The following is a 21,562-nucleotide window of genomic DNA, read 5'->3' as shown; positions in this document are numbered from 1 at the left end:
GTTGCCATTGAGCAGAAATTGAACTGGACTAACTTTCTAAATACTGTGGCTATAAAAACAAGTCAAGAGGCTCGGAATTCTGCACCAGTAACTCCCCTCCTGACTCCCCAAAGCCTGCCCACCACCTGCAGGGCACAGGCCAGGGCTGTGATGGAATACTGCCCACTTCCCAGGATGAGTGCAGCTCCAACAATACTCTCCAAGAAGCCCGACACCATCCAGGACAAAACAGCCCACATGATTGGCACCCCTTCTACCACCTTTGAGATTCACTCCCTCCACCCCCAGTGCACAGTGGCAACAGTGTGAATCATCTTCAAGATGCATTTCAGCAACTCACAAAGGTTTCTTGGACAACACCTTCCAAATCCACAATCGCCATAATCTGGAAGGACAAAAGCAGCAGACAAAGAACGTAGAACATACAGTGCAGAAGGAGGCCATTCGGCCCATCGAGTCGGCACCGACCCACTTAAGCCCTCATTTCCACCCTATGCCCATAACCCAATATCCCCTCCTAACCTTTTTTGGTCACTAAGGGCAATTTATCATGGCCAATCCACCTAACCTGCACGTCTTTGGACTGTGGGAGGAAACCGGAGCACCCGGAGGAAACTCACGCAGAGACGGGGAGAACGTGCAGCCTCTGCCCAGACAGTAACCCAGCGTAACAAATAACAATACAGCGCAGGAACAGGCACTCCGGCCCTCCAAGCCTGTGCCGATCATGGTACCTGCCTAAACTAAAACCGTCTGCACTTACGGAGTCCGTATCCTTCCGTTCCCACCCTATTCATATTTGTCCAGATGCCCCTTAAATGCCGCTATCGTACCTGCTCCACCACCTCCCCAGGCAGCGCGTTCCATATATTTACCACCTTCTGTGTAAAAAACCTGCCTCGCACATCTGTTCTAAACTTTTCCCCATTCACTTAAACCTATGTCCCTAGTACTTGACTCTCCTACCCTAGGAAAGAGCAACTGACTATCCACTCTGTCCATGCCACTCGTAATCTTGTAGACCTCTATCAGGACGGCTCCCAACCTCCGTTGTTCCAGTGAGAACAGACCGAGTTTATCTAACCTCTCTTCATAGCTAATGCCCTCCCCATCAGGCAACATCCTAGTAAACCGCTTCTGTACCCTCTCCAAAGCATCCACATCCTTCAGGTAGTGTGGTACACAGAATTGTACATAATATTCCAAATGAAGCCTAGCTAAGGTCCTGCACAGCTGCAACGTGACTTGCCAATTTTTATATTCAATGCCCCGACCGATGAAGGCCAGCATGCCGTATGCCTTCTTGACCACCTTATCCACATGCGTTGCCACTTTCAGTAATCAGTGGTCATGCCCAGATCTCTCTGCCTGTCAGTACTCACAAGAGTTCTACCATTTATTGTGTAATTCCTACACACATTGGACCTTCCAAAGTACATTACCTCACACTTATCCGAATTAAACTCCATCTGCCATTTCTCCGCCCAAGACCAACCAGTTTATATCCGGCTGCATACTCTGCCAATCCTCTTCACTATCCGCAACTCCACCAATTTTTGTGTCGCCTGCGAACTTACTAATCAGACCAGCTACATTTTCTTCCAAATCATTTATAGGCACCACGAACAACAAAGACCCCAGAACTAATCCCTGTGGAACGCCGCTAGTCACAGCCTTCCATTCAGAAAAACACCCTTATACTGCTACCCTCTGTCTTCTGTGCCCAAGCCAGTTCTGTATCCAACTTGCCAGCTCTCCTCTGATCCAATGTGACTCCACCTTTTGTACCAGTCTACCATGAGGTACCTTGTCAAAGGCTTTACTTAAGTCCATGTATACAACATCGACTGCCTTTCACTAATCTATCATCTTTGTCACTTCCTCGAAAAACTCAATCAAGTTAGTGAGGCATGACCTCCCCTTCACAAAACCATGCTGTCCATCACTAGACCATTCTTAGACTTATCTCTAAGAATCTTTTTCAATAATTTCCCTACCAATGACGTAAGACATGTGGGAACCCCACCACCAGGGGCTGGTTTAGCACATTGGGCTAAATCGCTGGCTTTGAAAGCAGACCAAGGCAGGCCAGCAGCACGGTTCAATTCCTCTATCAGCCTCCCCGAACAGGCGCCGGAATGTGGCGACTAGGGGCTTTTCACAGTAACTTCATTGAAGCCGACTTGTGACAATAAGCAATTTTCATTTCATTTCATTCACCTGGAGGTTCACCCCCAAGTCACTCATCATCCTGACTTGGAAATATATCACCCCCTCCTTCACTGAGTCAAAATCCTGTATCTTCCTCTCTAACAGCACAATGGGTGTACCTACACCCCACCGACTGCAGCAGTACAGGAAGGCAGCTCAACACCAACTTCAAAACGGGCAATTAAGGATGGACAATAAATCCCCATCTGCTGCCTTCTCCCCATAACCCCTGATCCCTTTATTAATCAAGAACCTATCTATCTCTGTCTTAAAGACACTCAGTGATTTGGTCTCCACAGCCTTCTGCGGCAAAGAGTTCCATAGATTCACCACCCTCTGGCTGAAGAAATTCCTCCTCATCTCTGTTTTAAAGGATCGTCCCTTTAGTCTGAGATTGTGTCCTCTGGTTCTAGTTTTTCCTACAAGCAGAAATGTTCTCTCCACGTCCACTCGATCCAGGTCACGCAGTATCCTGTAAGTTTCAATAAGGTTCCCCCTCATCCTTCTAAACTCCGAGTACAGACCCAGGGTCGTACTGGAGGTTCACCTCCAAGTCACTCCCCATCCTGACTTGGAAATATATCTCCCCTCCTTCACTGGGTCAAAAACCTGTATCTTCCTCTCTAACAGCACAGTGGGTGTACCTACACCCCATCGACTGCAGCCATTCAGGAAGGCAGCTCAACACCAACTTCACATACGACAAGCTCTTCATTCCAGGCACCATTCTTGTGAACCTCCTCTGGACCTTTTCCAAGGCCAGCACATCCTCCCTTAGATACGGGGCCCTAAACTGCTCAGAATACTCCAAATGGGGTCTGACCAGAGCCTTATACAGCCTCAGAAGTACATCCCTGGTCTTGTATTCTAGCCCTCTCGACATAAATGCTAACATTGCATTTGCCTTCTTAACTGCCGACTGAACCTGCACGTCAACCTTAAGAGAATCGTGAACAAGGACTCCCAAGTCCCTCTGTGCTACTGCTTTCCGAAACATTTCCCATTTTGAAAATAGTCTATGCCTAAATTCCTCCTTCCAAAGTGCATATCCTCACACTTTTCCACATTGTATTCCATCTGCCACTTCATTGCCCACTCTCCTAGCTTGTCCAAGTCCTTCTGCAGCCCCCTTGCTTCCTCAATACTACCTGTCCCTCTACAGATCTTTGTACCATCTGCAAACTTAGCAACAGTGCCTTCAGTTCCTTCCTCCAGATCATTAATGTATATTGTTAAAGGTTGTGACCCAGCACCGACCCCTGAGGCACACCACTAGTCACCTGCTGCCATCGTGAAAAAGACCCCTTTATCCCCACTCTCTGCCTTCTGCCAGTCAGCCAATCCTCTATCCATGCCAGGATCTTACCCTGAACACCATGGGCTTTTAACTTATTTAACAGTCTCCTATGCGGCACCTTGTCAAAGGCCTTCTGGAAATCTGAATAAATCATGTCCACTGGTTCTCCCTTGTCTAACTTCCTTGTTAGTTCCTCAAAGAACTCTAACAGATTTGTCAGCCATGACCTCCCCTTGACGAAGCCGTGCTGACTCAGTCCTATTTATCATGAATTTCCAAGTACTCCGCGATCTCATCTTTAATGACCAAAGTCAGGCTAACTGGCCTATAATTTCCCGTCTTCTGCCTCCCTCCCTTCTTAAACAGTGGGGTTACATTAGCCACTTTCCAGTCCTCTGGGACCCTCTCTGCCTCAGGTGATTCCTGAAAGATCAGCATCAATGCCTCCACAATCTCCTCAGCTATCACTAAGGGCTGGTTTAGCTTACTGGGCTAAATCACTGGCTTTTAAAGCAGGCCAGCAGCTCGGTTCGATTCCCGTACCAGCTTCCCCGGACAGACACCGGAATGTGGCGACTAGGGGCTTTTCACAGTAACTTCATTGAAGCCTACTCATGACAATAAGCGATTTTCTATTTTCTATTTTCTTTTAGGACCCTGGGGTGTAGTCCATCCGATCCAGGTGATTTATCCACCTTTGGACCTTTCAGTTTCCCCAGGCTTTCTCCTTAGTGATGGCCACTACACTCACCTCTGCCCTCTGGTTCTCCTGGAGCTCTGGAATCCCACTGGTGTCTTCAACCATGAAGACTGATGCAAAGTAACTATTCAGTTCCTCTGCCATTTCTTTGTTTCCTATTATTACTTCTCCAGCCACATTTTCCAGTGGTCTAATGTCTATTTTTGCCTCTCTCTTACCTTTTATATATTGAAAGAAACTTTTCCTATCTTCCTTTATATTACTAGTTAGCTTATTAGTTAGCATACTTCATCTTCTCTCCCCTTATTGATTTTTTAGTTGTCCTCTGCTCGCTTTTAAAGGCTTCCCAATCCTCTGGTTTCTTACTAATCCTCGCCACTTTGTATGCTTTTTCTTTTGTTTTCATGCTGTCCTTGACTTCCCTCGTCAGCCATGGATGCCTTGTCCTTCCCTTAGCATGTTTCCTCCTCCTTGGGATGAATTTCTGTTGTGCCTCCAGAATAACCCCCAAAAACTCCTGCCATTGCTGTTCCACTGTCTTCCCTGCTAGGCTCCTTTTCCAATCAACTCTGCCCAGCTCCTCCCTCATGTCTGTGCAGTTACCCGTATTTAATTTTAATACTGTTACATCTGACTCCAGCTTCTCCCTCTCAAACCGCACGGTAAATTCTATCATATTGCGGTCACTGCTCCCTAAGGGTTCCTTCACCTTAAGTTCCCCCTCATTACACTTCACCAAATCCAGAATTGCCTGTTCCCTAGTCGGCTCTGTCACAAGCTGCTCCAAAAAAACATCTCTTAGTAATTCCACAAATTCCATTTCTTGGGATGCACTACCAACCTGATTTTCCCAATCTACATGCATATTGAAGTCCCCCATAATTATTGTAATATTGCCTTTTTTACATGCCTTTTCTATCTCCTGATTTATTTTCTGCCCCACATCCTGACTACTGATCGGGGGCCTGTACATAACTCCCATCGGGGTCTTTTTACCTTTGCGATTCCTCAACTCTACCCACAGAGATTCTCTGCCTTCTGATCCTATATCGCTTCTTGCTATCTATTTAACTTCATTCCTTACTAACAATGCAACCCCGCCCCCTTTGCCCATCTGCCAGTCCTTTCGATAGGGGCTGGTTTAGCACAGTGGGATAAACAGCTGGTTTGTAATGCAGAACAATGCCAACAATGGGGGTTTCAATTCCCGTACCAGCCTCCCCCAGCAGGTGCCGGAATGTGGCGACTAGGGGCTTTTCACAGTAACTTCATTGAAGCCTACTTGTGACAATAAGTGATTAGTATAATTATTATTACATATCCTTGTATATTTAGATCCCAGCCCTGATCCACTTGCAGCCACGTCTCTGTGATGCCCACAACATCGGACCGACCAATTTCAATATGCGCAAGAAGCTCATTGACCTTGTTCCGTATACTCCGCGCATTTATATGCAACACCTATCAATCCTGCATTGACCACCTCTCTTTTCACACTTGTCACCTTTTTTGCTCTGCCCGAGATTAGGGAATGATCAAAGGGCAGATATTTAGGCAGATCTCAGAGAAGTGTAACAGTAGGGTAATAATTGTATTGGATTTTCATTTCCCAATATTAATTGGGATAGTCAAAGTGTGAATGACTTAGGGGCAGCGCCCCCCTCGGCTGGCAACAGCCCCCCCACGGTGGCCTGGCCTGCGATCGGGACGAACCGATCCGCGGGCAGGCCTGTGCCGTGGGGACACTCTTTTCCCTCCGCACCGGCTGCTGTGGATCTCCGCCATGGCCGGTGCGAAGACGAATCACCTGCGCATGTGCTGGGATGACAGCAGCACACGCTTGCGCACATGTGCGAACTCGCGCCAGCCAGCGGAGGCCCTTTGCGTCGATTGGCATGGTGCCAAGCCCCTTCTGCGTCAATTGGCACGGCGCCAAGCCCCTTCCGCGCCGATTGGCATGATGCCAACCCCCTTCCACGCCGATTGGCATGGCACCAAGCCCCTTCCGCGCCGATTGGCATGATGCCAACCCCCTTCCGCGCCGATTGGCATGATGCCAACCCCCTTCCGCACCGATTGGCACGACGCCAAGCCGCTTCCGCACCGATTGGCACAGCGCCAACCCCGCCGCGCCGGCCTAGCCCCTGAAGGTGCGGAGGATTCAGCACCTTCCGTGCGGCCTGACTCCGGAGTGGTTCACGCTTCTCCTCGGCGCCGTGACTGCTCGCCCAGCCTGCCCCGCTGGGTCGGGGAGAATCCCACCCCATATCTGAGGAATACCCAGAGAGTGGTGAATCTGTGGAATTCACTACCACAGAAAGTAGTTGAGGCCAAAACCTTGTGTAATTTCAAGAAGGAATTAGGGTGCATTTAAATGGGGGGGGGGGCAGACCCGTGGGGGCATAGATGCATTGTTTTGAGCAGACGCCCCAATGTTTCAATCTCCTTTATCTTGATTCAAGGCAACTTGCATTCATGTAGCGTCTTTAACATGGTAATCAGGCTAAGGAACTTCAGAGGGGTAATTACTAAACTTGACATTGGGCCGCGTCAGGGGAAATCAGCACAGGTGTCCAGGCACTTGGCTAAGAGCTAGGTGTGAAGGAGCAAGTTGAAGCAGGGACACGGCAGCACAGAGCTTTAGGGAGGGAATCCCAGAGCTTAGAACAAAGAACAAAGAAAAAGAAAAATTACAGCACAGGAACAGGCCCTTCGGCCCTCCAAGCCTCTGCCGATCCAGATCCTCTATCTAAAACTGCCGCCTATTTTCTAAGGATCTGTATCGCTCTGCTCCCTGCCCATTCATGTATCTGTCTACATACATCTTAAATGACGCTATCGTGCCCGCCTCTACCACAATGCGTTCCAGGACCTTAGGACCCAGGCTGCCAAAGGCACGGCTGTCAATGGTGGAGCGATTAAATCAGGGATGATCACAGATGGAATTAGTGGAGCACAGAAATCTCAGAGGGCTGTGGGACTGGAGGGGGTCGCAGAGATAGGAAGGGGGCAAAATGTTAAGGGACGATTTGAAAAGAAGGGCATGAATCTTAAAATTGAGGCGTTGCTTCAGTGAGAGCCAATGAAGGCCAGCCAGAGCAGAGATGATGGACCAAGAGGACTTGGTGCCAGTTAAAACACAGGGCCGGAGAATTTTGGATGAGCTCAAGTGTCGAAAGGGAGCAAGGCTGGAGGCCACCAGGAGGGCTTTGGAATAGTCCAACTCCATAGATTATACTTGGATCTGAGTAATCTCCAAACGAACATTGGGAACTGGGAAATGAGGGAATCAGACCAGTGGCAAGTTTGAATGTGCTTCTGCTCTTAAAAAAGATATGATGTGGAGATGCCGGCGTTGGACTGGGGTGAGCACAGTAAGAAGTCTCACAACATGGTAGCATGGTGGTTAGCATAAATGCTTCACAGCTCCAGGGTCCCAGGTTCGATTCCCGGCTGGGTCACTGTCTGTGCGGAGTCTGCATGTCCTCCCCGTGTGTGCGTGGGTTTCCTCCGGGTGCTCCGGTTTACTCCCACAGTCCAAAGATGTGCGGGTTAGGTAGATTGGCCATGCTAAATTGCCCGTAGTGTCCTAAAAAGTAAGGTTAAGGGGGGGTTGTTGGGTTACGGGTATAGGGTGGCTACGTGGGTTTGAGTAGGGTGATCATTGCTCGGCACAACATCGAGGGCCGAAGGGCCTGTTCTTTGCTGTACTGTTCTATGTTCTATGTTCTAACACCAGGTTAAAGTCCAGGGTCCCAGGTTCGATTCCGGCTTGGGTCACTGTCTGTGCGGAGTCTGCACATCCTCCCCGTGTGTGCGTGGGTTTCCTCCATATGCTCCGGTTTCCACCCACAGTCCAAAGATGTGCAGGTTAGGTGGATTTGCCATGATAAATTGCCCTTAGTGACCAAAATTGCCCTTAGTGTTGGGTGGGGTTACTGGGTTATGGGGATAGGGTGGAGGTGTTAACCTTGGGTAGGGTGCTCTTTCCAGGAGCCGGTGCAGACTCAATGGGCCGAATGGCCTCCTTCTGCACTGTAAATTCACACACCCAGCCCATTACCTTTCAGGTGCCAATGCGGCACTTGGGGATTCTACCCATCACCTCTGGAGTCTTCATCTGTCCCCTTCCAGTAAACAATGAGGTCTCCCTTTGAGCCCCTTGTTTGTGAGATTTTTATGCAGCTCTGCCAGGGTCCAGCTCTCCCCCCACCCCTCCCCACCCTCCCCCCCCCCCCCCCCCCCCCCCCCTCCGCCCCCCCGGCTGAGACTTCCCTCTGCCTTCCATTCGTCATGGACCTCCTTGTCCCTCTGCCTGACAGCTTGAGCCCTTCCCCTTCCCCCATCATGCTCCCTGCACAGCCTTCCTTACACATTGCCCCCTTCATCAGGCGACACCCCCCCCCCACCCCACCCCCCCACCCCTCCTCCCCAACCCCAGCCTTGCCTCGCACTCCCCCCACACCCGGTCAAACACAAACCTTTATAGTGGTGGCTGCATGGGTCCCACACTGGACAATCCTGTCCAGACACACACTGGACAATCCTGTCCAGACACACGCTGGGCAATCCTGTCCAGACAGACACTGGGCAATCCTGTCCAGACACACACTGGGCAATCCTGTCCAGACACACACTGGGCAATCCTGTCCGGACAGACACTGGACAATCCTGTCCAGACACACACTGGGCAATCCTGTCCAGACACACACTGGGCAATCCTGTCCAGACACACACTGGACAATCCTGTCCGGACACACACTGGGCAATCCTGTCCAGACACACACTGGGCAATCCTGTCCAGACACACACTGGACAATCCTGTCCAGACACACACTGGGCAATCCTGTCCAGACAGACACTGGGCAATCCTGTCCAGACACACACTGGACAATCCTGTCCAGACACACACTGGGCAATCCTGTCCAGACACACACTGGACAATCCTGTTCAGACACACACTGGGCAATCCTGTCCAGACAGACACTGGGCAAACCTGTCCAGACAGACACTGGACAATCCTGTCCAGACACACACTGGACAATCCTGTCCAGACAGACACTGGGCAAACCTGTCCAGACAGACACTGGGCGATCCTGTCCAGACACACACTGGGCAATCCTGTCCAGACACACACTGGGCAATCCTGTCCAGACAGACACTGGGCAATCCTGTCCAGACACACACTGGGCAATCCTGTCCAGGGAGACACTGGGCAATCCTGTCCAGACACACGCTGGGCAATCCTGTCCAGACAGACACTGGGCAATCCTGTCCAGACACACACTGGGCAATCCTGTCCAGACACACACTGGGCAATCCTGTCCGGACAGACACTGGACAATCCTGTCCAGACACACACTGGGCAATCCTGTCCAGACACACACTGGGCAATCCTGTCCGGACAGACACTGGACAATCCTGTCCAGACACACACTGGGCAATCCTGTCCAGACACACACTGGGCAATCCTGTCCAGACACACACTGGGCAATCCTGTCCAGACACACACTGGACAATCCTGTCCGGACACACACTGGGCAATCCTGTCCAGACACACACTGGGCAATCCTGTCCAGACACACACTGGACAATCCTGTCCAGACACACACTGGGCAATCCTGTCCAGACAGACACTGGGCAATCCTGTCCAGACACACACTGGACAATCCTGTCCAGACACACACTGGGCAATCCTGTCCAGACACACACTGGACAATCCTGTTCAGACACACACTGGGCAATCCTGTCCAGACAGACACTGGGCAAACCTGTCCAGACAGAAACTGGACAATCCTGTCCAGACACACACTGGACAATCCTGTCCAGACAGACACTGGGCAAACCTGTCCAGACAGACACTGGGCGATCCTGTCCAGACACACACTGGGCAATCCTGTCCAGACACACACTGGGCAATCCTGTCCAGACAGACACTGGGCAATCCTGTCCAGACACACACTGGGCAATCCTGTCCAGGGAGACACTGGGCAATCCTGTCCAGACACACGCTGGGCAATCCTGTCCAGACACACACTGGGCAATCCTGTCCAGACACACACTGGGCAATCCTGTCCAGACAGACACTGGACAATCCAATCCAGACAGACACTGGGCAATCCTGTCCAGACACACACTGGGCAATCCTGTCCAGACAGACACTGGGCAATCCTGTCCAGACACACGCTGGGCAATCCTGTCCAGACACACACTGGGCAATCCTGTCCAGACACACACTGGGCAATCCTGTCCAGACACACACTGGGCAATCCTGTCCAGACACACACTGGGCAATCCTGTCCAGACACACACTGGGCAATCCTGTCCAGACACACACTGGGCAATCCTGTCCAGACAGACACTGGGCAATCCTGTCCAGGGAGACACTGGGCAATCCTGTCCAGACACACACTGGGCAATCCTGTCCAGACACACACTGGGCAATCCTGTCCAGACACACACTGGACAATCCTGTCCAGACACACACTGGGCAATCCTGTCCAGACACACACTGGACAATCCTGTCCAGACACACACTGGGCAATCCTGTCCAGACACACACTGGACAATCCTGTCCAGACACACACTGGGCAATCCTGTCCAGACACACACTGGGTAATCCTGTCCAGCCACACACTGGACAATCCTGTCCAGACACACACTGGACAATCCTGTCCAGACACACACTGGGCAATCCTGTCCAGGGAGACACTGGGCAATCCTGTCCAGACACACACTGGGCAATCCTGTCCAGACACACACTGGGCAATCCTGTCCAGACACACACTGGGCAATCCTGTCCAGACACACACTGGGCAATCCTGTCCAGACAGACACTGGACAATCCAATCCAGACAGACACTGGGCAATCCTGTCCAGACACACACTGGGCAATCCTGTCCAGACACACACTGGGCAATCCTGTCCAGACACACACTGGGCAATCCTGTCCAGACAGACACTGGACAATCCAATCCAGACAGACACTGGGCAATCCTGTCCAGACACACACTGGGCAATCCTGTCCAGACACACACTGGGCAATCCTGTCCAGACAGACACTGGGCAATCCTGTCCAGACAGACACTGGGCAATCCTGTCCAGACACACACTGGACAATCCTGTCCAGACACACACTGGACAATCCTGTCCAGGGAGACACTGGGCAATCCTGTCCAGACACACACTGGGCAATCCTGTCCAGACACACACTGGGTAATCCTGTCCAGACACACACTGGGCAAACCTGTCCAGACACACACTGGGCAATCCTGTCCAGACACACACTGGGTAATCCTGTCCGGACACACACTGGGCAATCCTGTCCAGACACACACTGGGCAAACCTGTCCAGACACACACTGGGCAATCCTGTCCAGACACACACTGGGCAAACCTGTCCAGACACACACTGGGCAATCCTGTCCAGACACACACTGGGCAATCCTGTCCAGACACACACTGGGCAATCCTGTCCAGACACACACTGGGCAATCCTGTCCGGACACACACTGGGCAATCCTGTCCAGACACACACTGGGCAATCCTGTCCAGGGAGACACTGGGCAATCCTGTCCAGACACACACTGGACAATCCAATCCAGACAGACACTGGGCAATCCTGTCCAGACACACACTGGGCAATCCTGTCCAGACAGACACTGGACAATCCTGTCCAGACACACACTGGGCAATCCTGTCCAGACAGACACTGGGCAATCCTGTCCAGACACACGCTGGGCAATCCTGTCCAGACAGACACTGGGCAATCCTGTCCAGACACACACTGGGCAATCCTGTCCAGACACACGCTGGGCAATCCTGTCCAGGGAGACACTGGGCAATCCTGCCCAGACACACGCTGGGCAATCCTGTCCAGACACACACTGGGCAATCCTGTCCAGGGAGACACTGGGCAATCCTGTCCAGACACACGCTGGGCAATCCTGTCCAGACACACACTGGGCAATCCTGTCCAGGGAGACACTGGGCAATCCTGTCCAGACACACGCTGGGCAATCCTGTCCAGACACACACTGGGCAATCCTGTCCAGACACACACTGGACAATCCTGTCCAGACACACACTGGGCAATCCTGTCCAGACACACACTGGTGTGTGGCAGCAGGGAGTAAGGTGACCCCAACCCCAGACACAGTGCTGACCCAACTCGCTGATACAGGAGGGTCCCTGGTTCCAGCAGCACCTTTGGAGCATGGAGATGGAGAACAGGATCCGGTCTACCCCGGCAGAGTGGTGAACCGTGCGTCAGGAGCAGTGCCGCACAATGGCAGAAAGGCTTTGTTACACTCGCATCGCTATCTCTTACCAATGAAGACCGTCTTGTGCAATCTACTCTTCAGCGGTTGGGTCTGATGTCGACCTGATTTCCCGTTGCTGTGACACAAGATTGGAAGCCTGATGGGAGGGCAGTGGCCAGCCGGTTTAATGAGCATTCATGAAATGCAAATTAATACAATTAGCGTCCCCGCCACCAGCCAGTGCAAAGGCTGACCCACCGTTAACTTGCCATTGGGAGGCCCACCAGGCTGACTGGCCATTGGGAGACCCACCAGGCTGACTGGCCATTGGGAGGCCCACCAGGCTGACTGGCCATTGGGAGACCCACCAGGCTGACTGGCCATTGGGAGACCCACCAGGCTGACTGGCCATTGGGAGACCCACCAGGCTGACTGGCCATTGGGAGACCCACCAGGCTGACTGGCCATTGGGAGACCCACCAGGCTGACTGGCCATTGGGAGACCCACCAGGCTGACTGGCCATTGGGAGACCCACCAGGCTGACTGGCCATTGGGAGACCCACCAGGCTGACTGGCCATTGGGAGACCCACCAGGCTGACTGGCCATTGGGCGACCCACCGTTAACTCGCCATTGGGAGACTCACCAGGCTGACTGGCCATTGGGAGACCCACCAGGCTGACTGGCCATTGGGAGACCCACCAGGCTGACTGGCCATTGGGCGACCCACCATTAACTCGCCATTGGGAGACTCACCAGGCTGACTGGCCATTGGGAGACCCACCAGGCTGACTGGCCATTGGGAGACCCACCAGGCTGACTGGCCATTGGGAGACCCACCAGGCTGACTGGCCATTGGGAGACCCACCAGGCTGACTGGCCATTGTGAGACCCACCAGGCTGACTAGCCATTGGGAGACCCACCAGGCTGACTCGCCATTGGGAGACCCACCAGGCTGACTGGCCTTTGGGAGACCCACCAGGCTGACTCGCCATTGGGAGACCCACCAGGCTGACTGGCCATTGGGAGACCCACCAGGCTGACTGGCCATTGGGAGACCCACCAGGCTGACTGGCCATTGGGAGACCCACCAGGCTGACTGGCCATTGGGAGACCCACCAGGCTGACTGGCCATTGGGAGACCCACCAGGCTGACTGGCCATTGGGAGACCCACCAGGCTGACTGGCCATTGGGAGACCCACCAGGCTGACTGGCCATTGGGAGACCCACCAGGCTGACTGGCCATTGGGAGACCCACCAGGCTGACTGGCCTTTGGGAGACCCACCAGGCTGACTCGCCATTGGGAGACCCACCAGGCTGACTGGCCATTGGGAGACCCACCAGGCTGACTGGCCATTGGGAGACCCACCAGGCTGACTGGCCATTGGGAGACCCACCAGGCTGACTGGCCATTGGGAGACCCACCAGGCTGACTGGCCATTGGGAGACCCACCAGGCTGACTGGCCACTGGGAGACCCACCAGGCTGACTGGCCACTGGGAGACCCACCAGGCTGACTGGCCATTGGGAGACCCACGAGGCTGACTGGCCACTGGGAGACCCACCAGGCTGACTGGCCATTGGGAGACCCACCAGGCTGACTCGCCATTGGGAGAATCAAAATGGGAGTTTACTGCCGGTGGATTTCCAACTATTTGGGTCCCGCGAGATCCCCTGCCCCCACCCGGGATGGGAGAATTCCGCCCCGCATCTCATTCACGAGCTGGTACCTCAGACAGCTCTCTCTCAGCGTTCCATTGGCAGGTCCAACCTTGACCTTTGCTCAAATCTCTGGAGATCACAACCTTGTGACTTGGAGGACAGAGTGCGACCCACTTTAGGTTCAAGGGTGCCTGATTTGCTCATCCCAAGGTGTCCTGAATGGTATTGGAGGCTGAGGTAAATGTCTCAGAGGGATATCCACCTTGTCAGTCAGTACAGGGCATCAGTCTTCCAACATCACTGACCCACCAGGCCATTAACCACATTCAACCCCTTTCCTAAACATTCCTTTCATCACCTTTCTTTATATCAATCTCCACGTTTTCCCGGGTCCAGGAGTGAGCAGGAACAACATGTCTTGTGAATCGATTGGAATGATCACAGAACAACAAGGTCTTATTTCTTCAACAAGGCGGGATTGTGAAATGGAAATCGAGGGGTATGCACGATGATGTGACCATCAATTCACCAGACACATGATTAGAAGTAAACTATGGTTTTAATAATCTTACAACTGAGCCTGCCTGCGACCAGAAGAACTGAGGGCAGGGCTTACGGCTGTAGCACTTTATACTCCCGGTTAGTGGGAGGAGCCATGGGCGGAGCCAAGGGTGGAGCCCAGTACAAACTCATCTCCCCCTATGGGCAGAGCCGCGCAACGGCTCACAGACAGAGCCCACAAGGACACAATACAACGCAATGCAATACAGTGTGAATTACAATACAGTATAATTCACCACACACGATGCCATTCCAGATCCTCCCAAATTGGCCCAGACACATAACTCCAGACTCCCTATTAATGTACCGTCAGACTTCCCATCAATTTCTCCTGTTGTTGTGTGAAACAGAATGATCCTCCGCAGGCTCATTATCAAATCCTTGGCAGTACACTTTGTAAAATGTGCGCTGTTCCATTAAAAACTGGCAGAGGAGATTAAATGGGCCCAGCGCTAAAATATCAGATCCGCAACAGACACCATTTAAAACCTTACCTTCCTGCATCGCTCCTCAGTAGGAAGCTAAGTTCCCTGAATCTCACTTACTTGGTGTGTAGAGGTTCGATTTGCTTGTAGTACTGATGCATGGTGTGATACAGCAAGCCCACAATGGTGATCTGTGCTGCAAAGGGGGGGGAGGGAGACAAAAATCCGACAGCAACAGGTTAAGTGCCATCACCTCACACCTTGAGAGCACATTTTGTCTTGTGGCCGCTTGACCACCTCTTAATTAGCACTCAGTCTTCTATAGTTCCACATGTTAACTCTAATCGGGTGCCATTGTGCCAACTCGCCTGCTGTTCAGGCCTTGTGGCAGTGACGCCAATTGTATTACACATGAAGATCCCATTCAGCTGTTACCTCCTACGCCCAATTGTCAAATTCCACCCAAAGGTGGCTGTAGCTAAAAATAGACAAGCTTGTGAAAGATCCATCAGCGTTAGAGGGTTTAATAGGAAGTGCACGAGGCACCAAAATATCCAACCATATCGTAAAGTTTCAGAAGTTATAGTCCAGAGTGATTGATGGAACTGGACGAAAAGCAGCTTGCCGCATTTTAATTTGTTGCTCCTTGGTTCAAACGCTGGTATTTGTCGCGTTGTTTCCATTCCGCACACATGTTCTGCTGCTGATTAACTTGCACCCCAAGAGCAGATTAGTTTGGGATTGTAAAACCTCAAACTCTCTCATTCAAAGAATCTTTCTTTAATAAGGACACGTGAAATCCGAGTAAAAACAAGAACAAAGTTTTATTTATAAATGATATATATATATATAAATAAATACACTTGCCAGTCGACCCCTAGTGGGTTCCTCTGGATTGATGCCCGCCCGACCTTATATACACCGGGTAATTGAGATTGCCCACCCATGGCAGAGGGAGCCTGGATTCCGCGAGGAACACGGGGCAGACAAACATTCCCACCCCGTGGGTCCCGTGAGGGATATTAAACTTCCTTTGCCTGTTTCTTTTTCAACCCAAGGAAATGGCGCACTCTGAGAAATGATGTAACATTATATTCCCTCCCACCTCCCGCCTGAGCCCTCGGCCACATGATTCCAGTGGGCCGTGAATGGCCAAGTCGGCACGTTCCGCAAATGTCACAAAGCCGGGGGAGACGGAGCGGGGGTGGGAACTCCCCCCTCCCACCCATCCCAACCTCCCACCACCCCCACCCCCACCCCCCCCCACCCCCTCCCCCCCACCCCCACCTCCCCCCTCCCACCCATCCCAACCACACATCCAAAAGCCGAGCCGTCACCTCCCTCCCCCACCACCTCCCTCCCTCCCACCCCCCCACCCCCACCCCCCCACCCCCTCCCCCCCCACCCCCATCCCCCCCACCCCCTCCCCCCTCCCACCCATCCCAACCACACATCCAAAAGCCGAGCCGTCACCTCCTACCCCCCCCACCACCCCCCTCCCTCCCACCCCTCCCACCCCCCCCACCCCCACCCCCCCACCCCCTCCCACCCCCCCCCCACCCCCTCCCCCCTCCCACACATCCCAACCACACATCCAAAAGCCGAGCCGTCACCTCCCCCCCACCCCCTCCCCCCCCCCCCACCACCCCCTCTCCCCCCCACCCCCAACCCCCCCCACCCCCTCCCCCTCCCACCCATCCCAACCACACATCCAAAAGCCGAGCCGTCACCCCCCCACCCCCTCCCCCTCCCTCCCACCCCCCCACCCCCTCCCCCTCCCTCCCACCCCCCCCACCCCCAACCCCCTCCCCCCCCACCCCCCTCCCACCCATCCCAACCACACATCCAAAAGCCGAGCCGCCCCCCCCACCAACCCCCCCACCCCCACCCCCCCCACCCCCTCCCCCCTCCCACCCATCCCAACCACACATCCAAAAGCCGAGCCCCCCCCCCCCCCCCCCCCCCCCCTCCCACCACCCCACCATTGAGTTTGCAGCGAGCGGTTATGATCTGGAATGCACCACCTGAGGCAGTGGGGAAGCGAGCTCGATAGGAACTTTCACAAGGGACTTGGGTGAATAGTTGGGCAGAGCAATATATGGGGAGGCTACAGGAATAGGGCAAGGGCCAGGAAGATTAAATCAGTGTTTTTCAAACCTTTTTTCTGGGCACCCACTTTTACCAACCTGAGCAACCCACTCCGGCCTGAGCGACCCACTCCGGCCGACCTGAGCGACCCACTCCGGCCTGAGCGACCCACTCCGGCCGACCTGAGCGACCCACTCCGGCCGGCCTGAGCGACCCACTCCGGCCTGAGCGACTCACTCCGGCCGACCTGAGCGACCCACTCCGGCCGGCCTGAGCGACCCACTCCGGCCTGAGCGACCCACTCCGGCCGACCTGAGCGACCCACTCCGGCCGGCCTGAGCGACCCACTCCGGCCTGAGCGACTCACTCCGGCCGACCTGAGCGACCCACTCCGGCCAACCTGAGCGACCCACTCCGGCCGGCCTGAGCGACCCACTCCGGCCGGCCTGAGCGACCCACGCTGGCCGGCCTGAGCGACCCACTCCGGCCTGTGCGACTCACTCCGGCCGACCTGAGCGACCCACTCCGGCCAACCTGAGCGACCCACTCCGGCCGGCCTGAGCGACCCACGCCGGCCTGAGCGACTCATTCCGGCCGACCTTAGCGACCCACTCCGGCCAACCTTAGCGACCCACTCCGGCCGACCTTAGCGACCCACTCCGGCCGACCTTAGCGACCCACTCCGGCCGACCTTAGCGACCCACTCCGGCCGACCTTAGCGACCCACTCCGGCCGACCTTAGCGACCCACTCCGGCCTGAGCGACCCACTCCGGCCTGAGCGACCCACTCCGGCCAGCCTGAGCGACCCACGCCGGCCTGAGCGACCCCCGCCGGCCTGAGCGACCAACGCCGGCCGACCTGAGTGACCCACGCCGGCCGACCTGAGCGACCCCGTGCAGGCCGACCTGAGCGACCCACGCCCGCCGGCCTGAGCGACCCACTCCGGCCGACCTGAGCGACCCACTCCGGCCGACCTGAGCGACCCACTCCGGCCGGCCTGAGCGACCCACGCCGGCCTGAGCGACCAACGCCGGCCGACCTGAGTGACCCACGCCGGCCGACCTGAGCGACCCCGTGCAGGCCGACCTGAGCGACCCACGCCGGCCTGAGCGACCCACGCCGGCCTGAGCGACCCACGCCCGCCGGCCTGAGCGACCCACGCCGGCCGGCCTGAGCGACCCACTCCGGCCTGAGCGACCCACTCCGGCCTGAGCGACCCACTCCGGCCAGCCTGAGCGACCCACGCCGGCCTGAGCGACGCACGCCGGCCTGAGCGACCAACGCCGGCCTGAGCGACCAACGCCGGCCGACCTGAGCGACCCCGTGCAGGCCGACCTGAGCGACCCACGCCCGCCGGCCTGAGCGACCCACTCCGGCCTGAGCGACCCACTCCGGCCTGAGCGACCCACTCCGGCCAGCCTGAGCGACCCACGCCGGCCTGAGCGACCCACGCCGGCCTGAGCGACCAACGCCGGCCTGAGCGACCAACGCCGGCCGACCTGAGTGACCCACGCCGGCCGACCTGAGCGACCCCGTGCAGGCCGACCTGAGCGACCCACGCCCGCCGGCCTGAGCGACCCACTCCGGCCGACCTGAGCGACCCACTCCGGCCGACCTGAGCGACCCACTCCGGCCGGCCTGAGCGACCCACACCGGCCTGAGCGACCAACGCCGGACGACCTGAGTGACCCACGCCGGCCGACCTGAGCGACCCCGTGCAGGCCGACCTGAGCGACCCACGCCGGCCTGAGCGACCCACGCCGGCCTGAGCGACCCACGCCCGCCGGCCTGAGCGACCCACGCCCACCGGCCTGAGCGACTCACGCCCGCCGGCCTGAGCGACCCACGCCGGCCGGCCTGAGCGACCCACTCCGGCCAGCCTGAGCGACCCACTCCGGCCAGCCTGAGCGACCCACGCCGGCCGGCCTGAGCGACCCACGCCCGCCGACCTGAACGACCCACACCGGCCGACCTGAACGACCCACTCCGGCCGACCTGAGCGACCCACGACGGCCGACCAGAACGACCCACTCCGGCCAGCCTGAGCGACTCACGCCCGCCGGCCTGAGCGACCCACTCCGGCCGGCCTGAGCGACCCACTCTGACCTGAGCGACCTACGCCCGCCGATCTGAGCGACCCACGCCGACCGACCTGAGCGACCCCGTGCAGGCCGACCTGAGCGACCCCGTGCAGGCCGACCTGAGCGACCCCGTGCAGGCCGACCTGAGCAAACCACTCCAGCCAACCTGAGCGACCCACGCCGGCCGACCTGAGCGACCCACGCCCGCCGGCCTGAGCGACCCACGCCCGCCGGCCTGAGCGACCTACTCCGGCCGGCCTGAGCGACCCACTCCGGCCGGCCTGAGCGACCCACGCCCGCCGGCCTGAGCGACCCATGCCCGCCGGCCTGAGCGACCCACTCCGGCCTGAGTGACCCACGCCCGCCGGCCTGAGCGACCCACTCCAGCCGACCTGAGCGACCCACTCCGGCCTGAGCGACCCACGCCAGCCGACCTGAGCGACCCACTCTGGCCGACCTGAGCGACTCATGGCAGCCGGCCTGAGCGACCCACTCCAGCCGACCTGAGCGACCCACTCCGGCCTGAGCGACCCACGCCAGCCGACCTGAGCGACCCACTCTGGCCGACCTGAGCGACTCATGGCAGCCGGCCTGAGCGACCCACTCCGGTCTGAGCGACCCACGCCCGCCGGCCTGAGCGACCCATGTCCGCCGGCCTGAGCGACCCACTCCGGCCTGAGCGACCCACGCCCGCCGGCCAGAGCGACCCACGCTGGCCGGCCTGAGCGACCCACGCCCGCCGGCCTGAGCGACCCACGCCCGCCGGCCTGAGCGGCCCACGCCGGCCGACCTGAGCGACCTACGCCGGCCTGAGCGACCCACTCCGGCCGGCCTGAGCGACCCACGCCGGCCGACCTGAGCGACCCACTCCGGCCAGCCTGAGCGACCCACTCCGGCCGTCCTGAGCGACCCACGCCCGCCGGCCTGAGTGACCCACGCCGGCCGACCTTTGCGACCCACTCCGGCCGACCTGAGCGACCCACGCCGGCCGACCTGAGCGACCCACTCCAGCCGACCTGAGCGACCCACTCCGGCCGACCTGAGCGACCCACGCCGGCCGACCTTTGCGACCCACTCCGGCCGACCTGAGCGACTCACGCCGGCCGACCTGAGCGACCCACTCCAGCCAGCCTGAGCGACCCACTCCAGCCAGCCTGAGCGACCCACTCCGGCCAGCCTGAGCGACCCACTCCGGCCAGCCTGAGCGACCCACTCCGGCCAGCCTGAGCGACCCACGCCGGCCGACCTGAGCGACCCACTCCGGCCAGCCTGAGCGACCCACTCCGGCCAGCCTGAGCGACTCAGGCCCGCCGGCCTGAGCGACCCACTCCTGCCGGCCTGAGCGACCCACTCCGGCCAGCCTGAGCGACCCACACCTGCCGGCCTGAGCGACCCACTCCGGCCAACCTGAGCGACCCACTCCGGCCTGAGCGACCCACTCCGGCCTGAGCGACCCACTCCGGCCAACCTGAGCGACCCACTCCGGCCTGAGCGACCCACGCCGACCGACCTGAGCGACCCCGTGCAGGCCGACCTGAGCGACCCCGTGCAGGCCGACCTGAGCGACCCACTCCAGCCGACCTGAGCGACCCACGCCGGCCGACCTGAGCGACCCACGCCCGCCGGCCTGAGCGACCCACGCCCGCCGGCCTGAGCGACCTACTCCGGCCGGCCTGAGCGACCCACTCCGGCCTGAGCGACCCACGCCCGCCGGCCTGAGCGACCCACGCCCGCCGGCCTGAGCGACCCACTCCTGCCTGAGCGACCCACGCCAGCCGACCTGAGCGACCCACTCTGGCCGACCTGACCGACTCATGGCAGCCGGCCTGAGCGACCCACTCCGGCCTGAGCGACCCACGCCCGCCGGCCTGAGCGACCCATGTCCGCAGGCCTGAGCGACCCACTCCGGCCTGAGCGACCCACGCCCGCCGGCCTGAGCGACCCACGCTGGCCGGCCTGAGCGACCCACGCTGGCCGGCCTGAGCGACCCACGCCCGCCGGCCTGAGCGGCCCACGCCGGCCGACCTGAGCGACCTACACCGGCCTGAGCGACCCACTCCGGCCGGCCTGAGCGACCCACGCCGGCCGACCTGAGCGACCCACTCCGGCCAGCCTGAGCGACCCACTCCGGCCGACCTGAGCGACCCACGCCGGCCGGCCTGAGCGACCCACGCCGGCCGACCTGAGCGACCCACTCCGGCCGACCTGAGCGACCCACGCCCGCCGGCCTGAGCGACCCACGCCGGCCGACCTTTGCGACCCACTCCGGCCG

General features: G+C 57.4%; 1 protein-coding gene across 1 annotated transcript in view; it reads right to left on the bottom strand.

Moving 5' to 3' along the window:
• Positions 1 to 21,562, bottom strand: part of adgrd1 (adhesion G protein-coupled receptor D1) — a 346,241-nt gene that overhangs the window by 284,263 nt on the left and 40,416 nt on the right. The window contains exon 8 of the mRNA XM_038802479.1: positions 15,241 to 15,316. Within this exon, the coding sequence (XP_038658407.1) occupies positions 15,241 to 15,316 (76 nt within the window). The remainder of the gene's footprint in view (positions 1 to 15,240; positions 15,317 to 21,562) is intronic.

This window comes from Scyliorhinus canicula, chromosome 1 (assembly GCF_902713615.1).
Source record: "Scyliorhinus canicula chromosome 1, sScyCan1.1, whole genome shotgun sequence".
Classification (NCBI taxonomy): Eukaryota; Metazoa; Chordata; class Chondrichthyes; order Carcharhiniformes; family Scyliorhinidae; genus Scyliorhinus; species Scyliorhinus canicula.
This window is presented reverse-complemented; position numbering and strand designations above follow the sequence as displayed.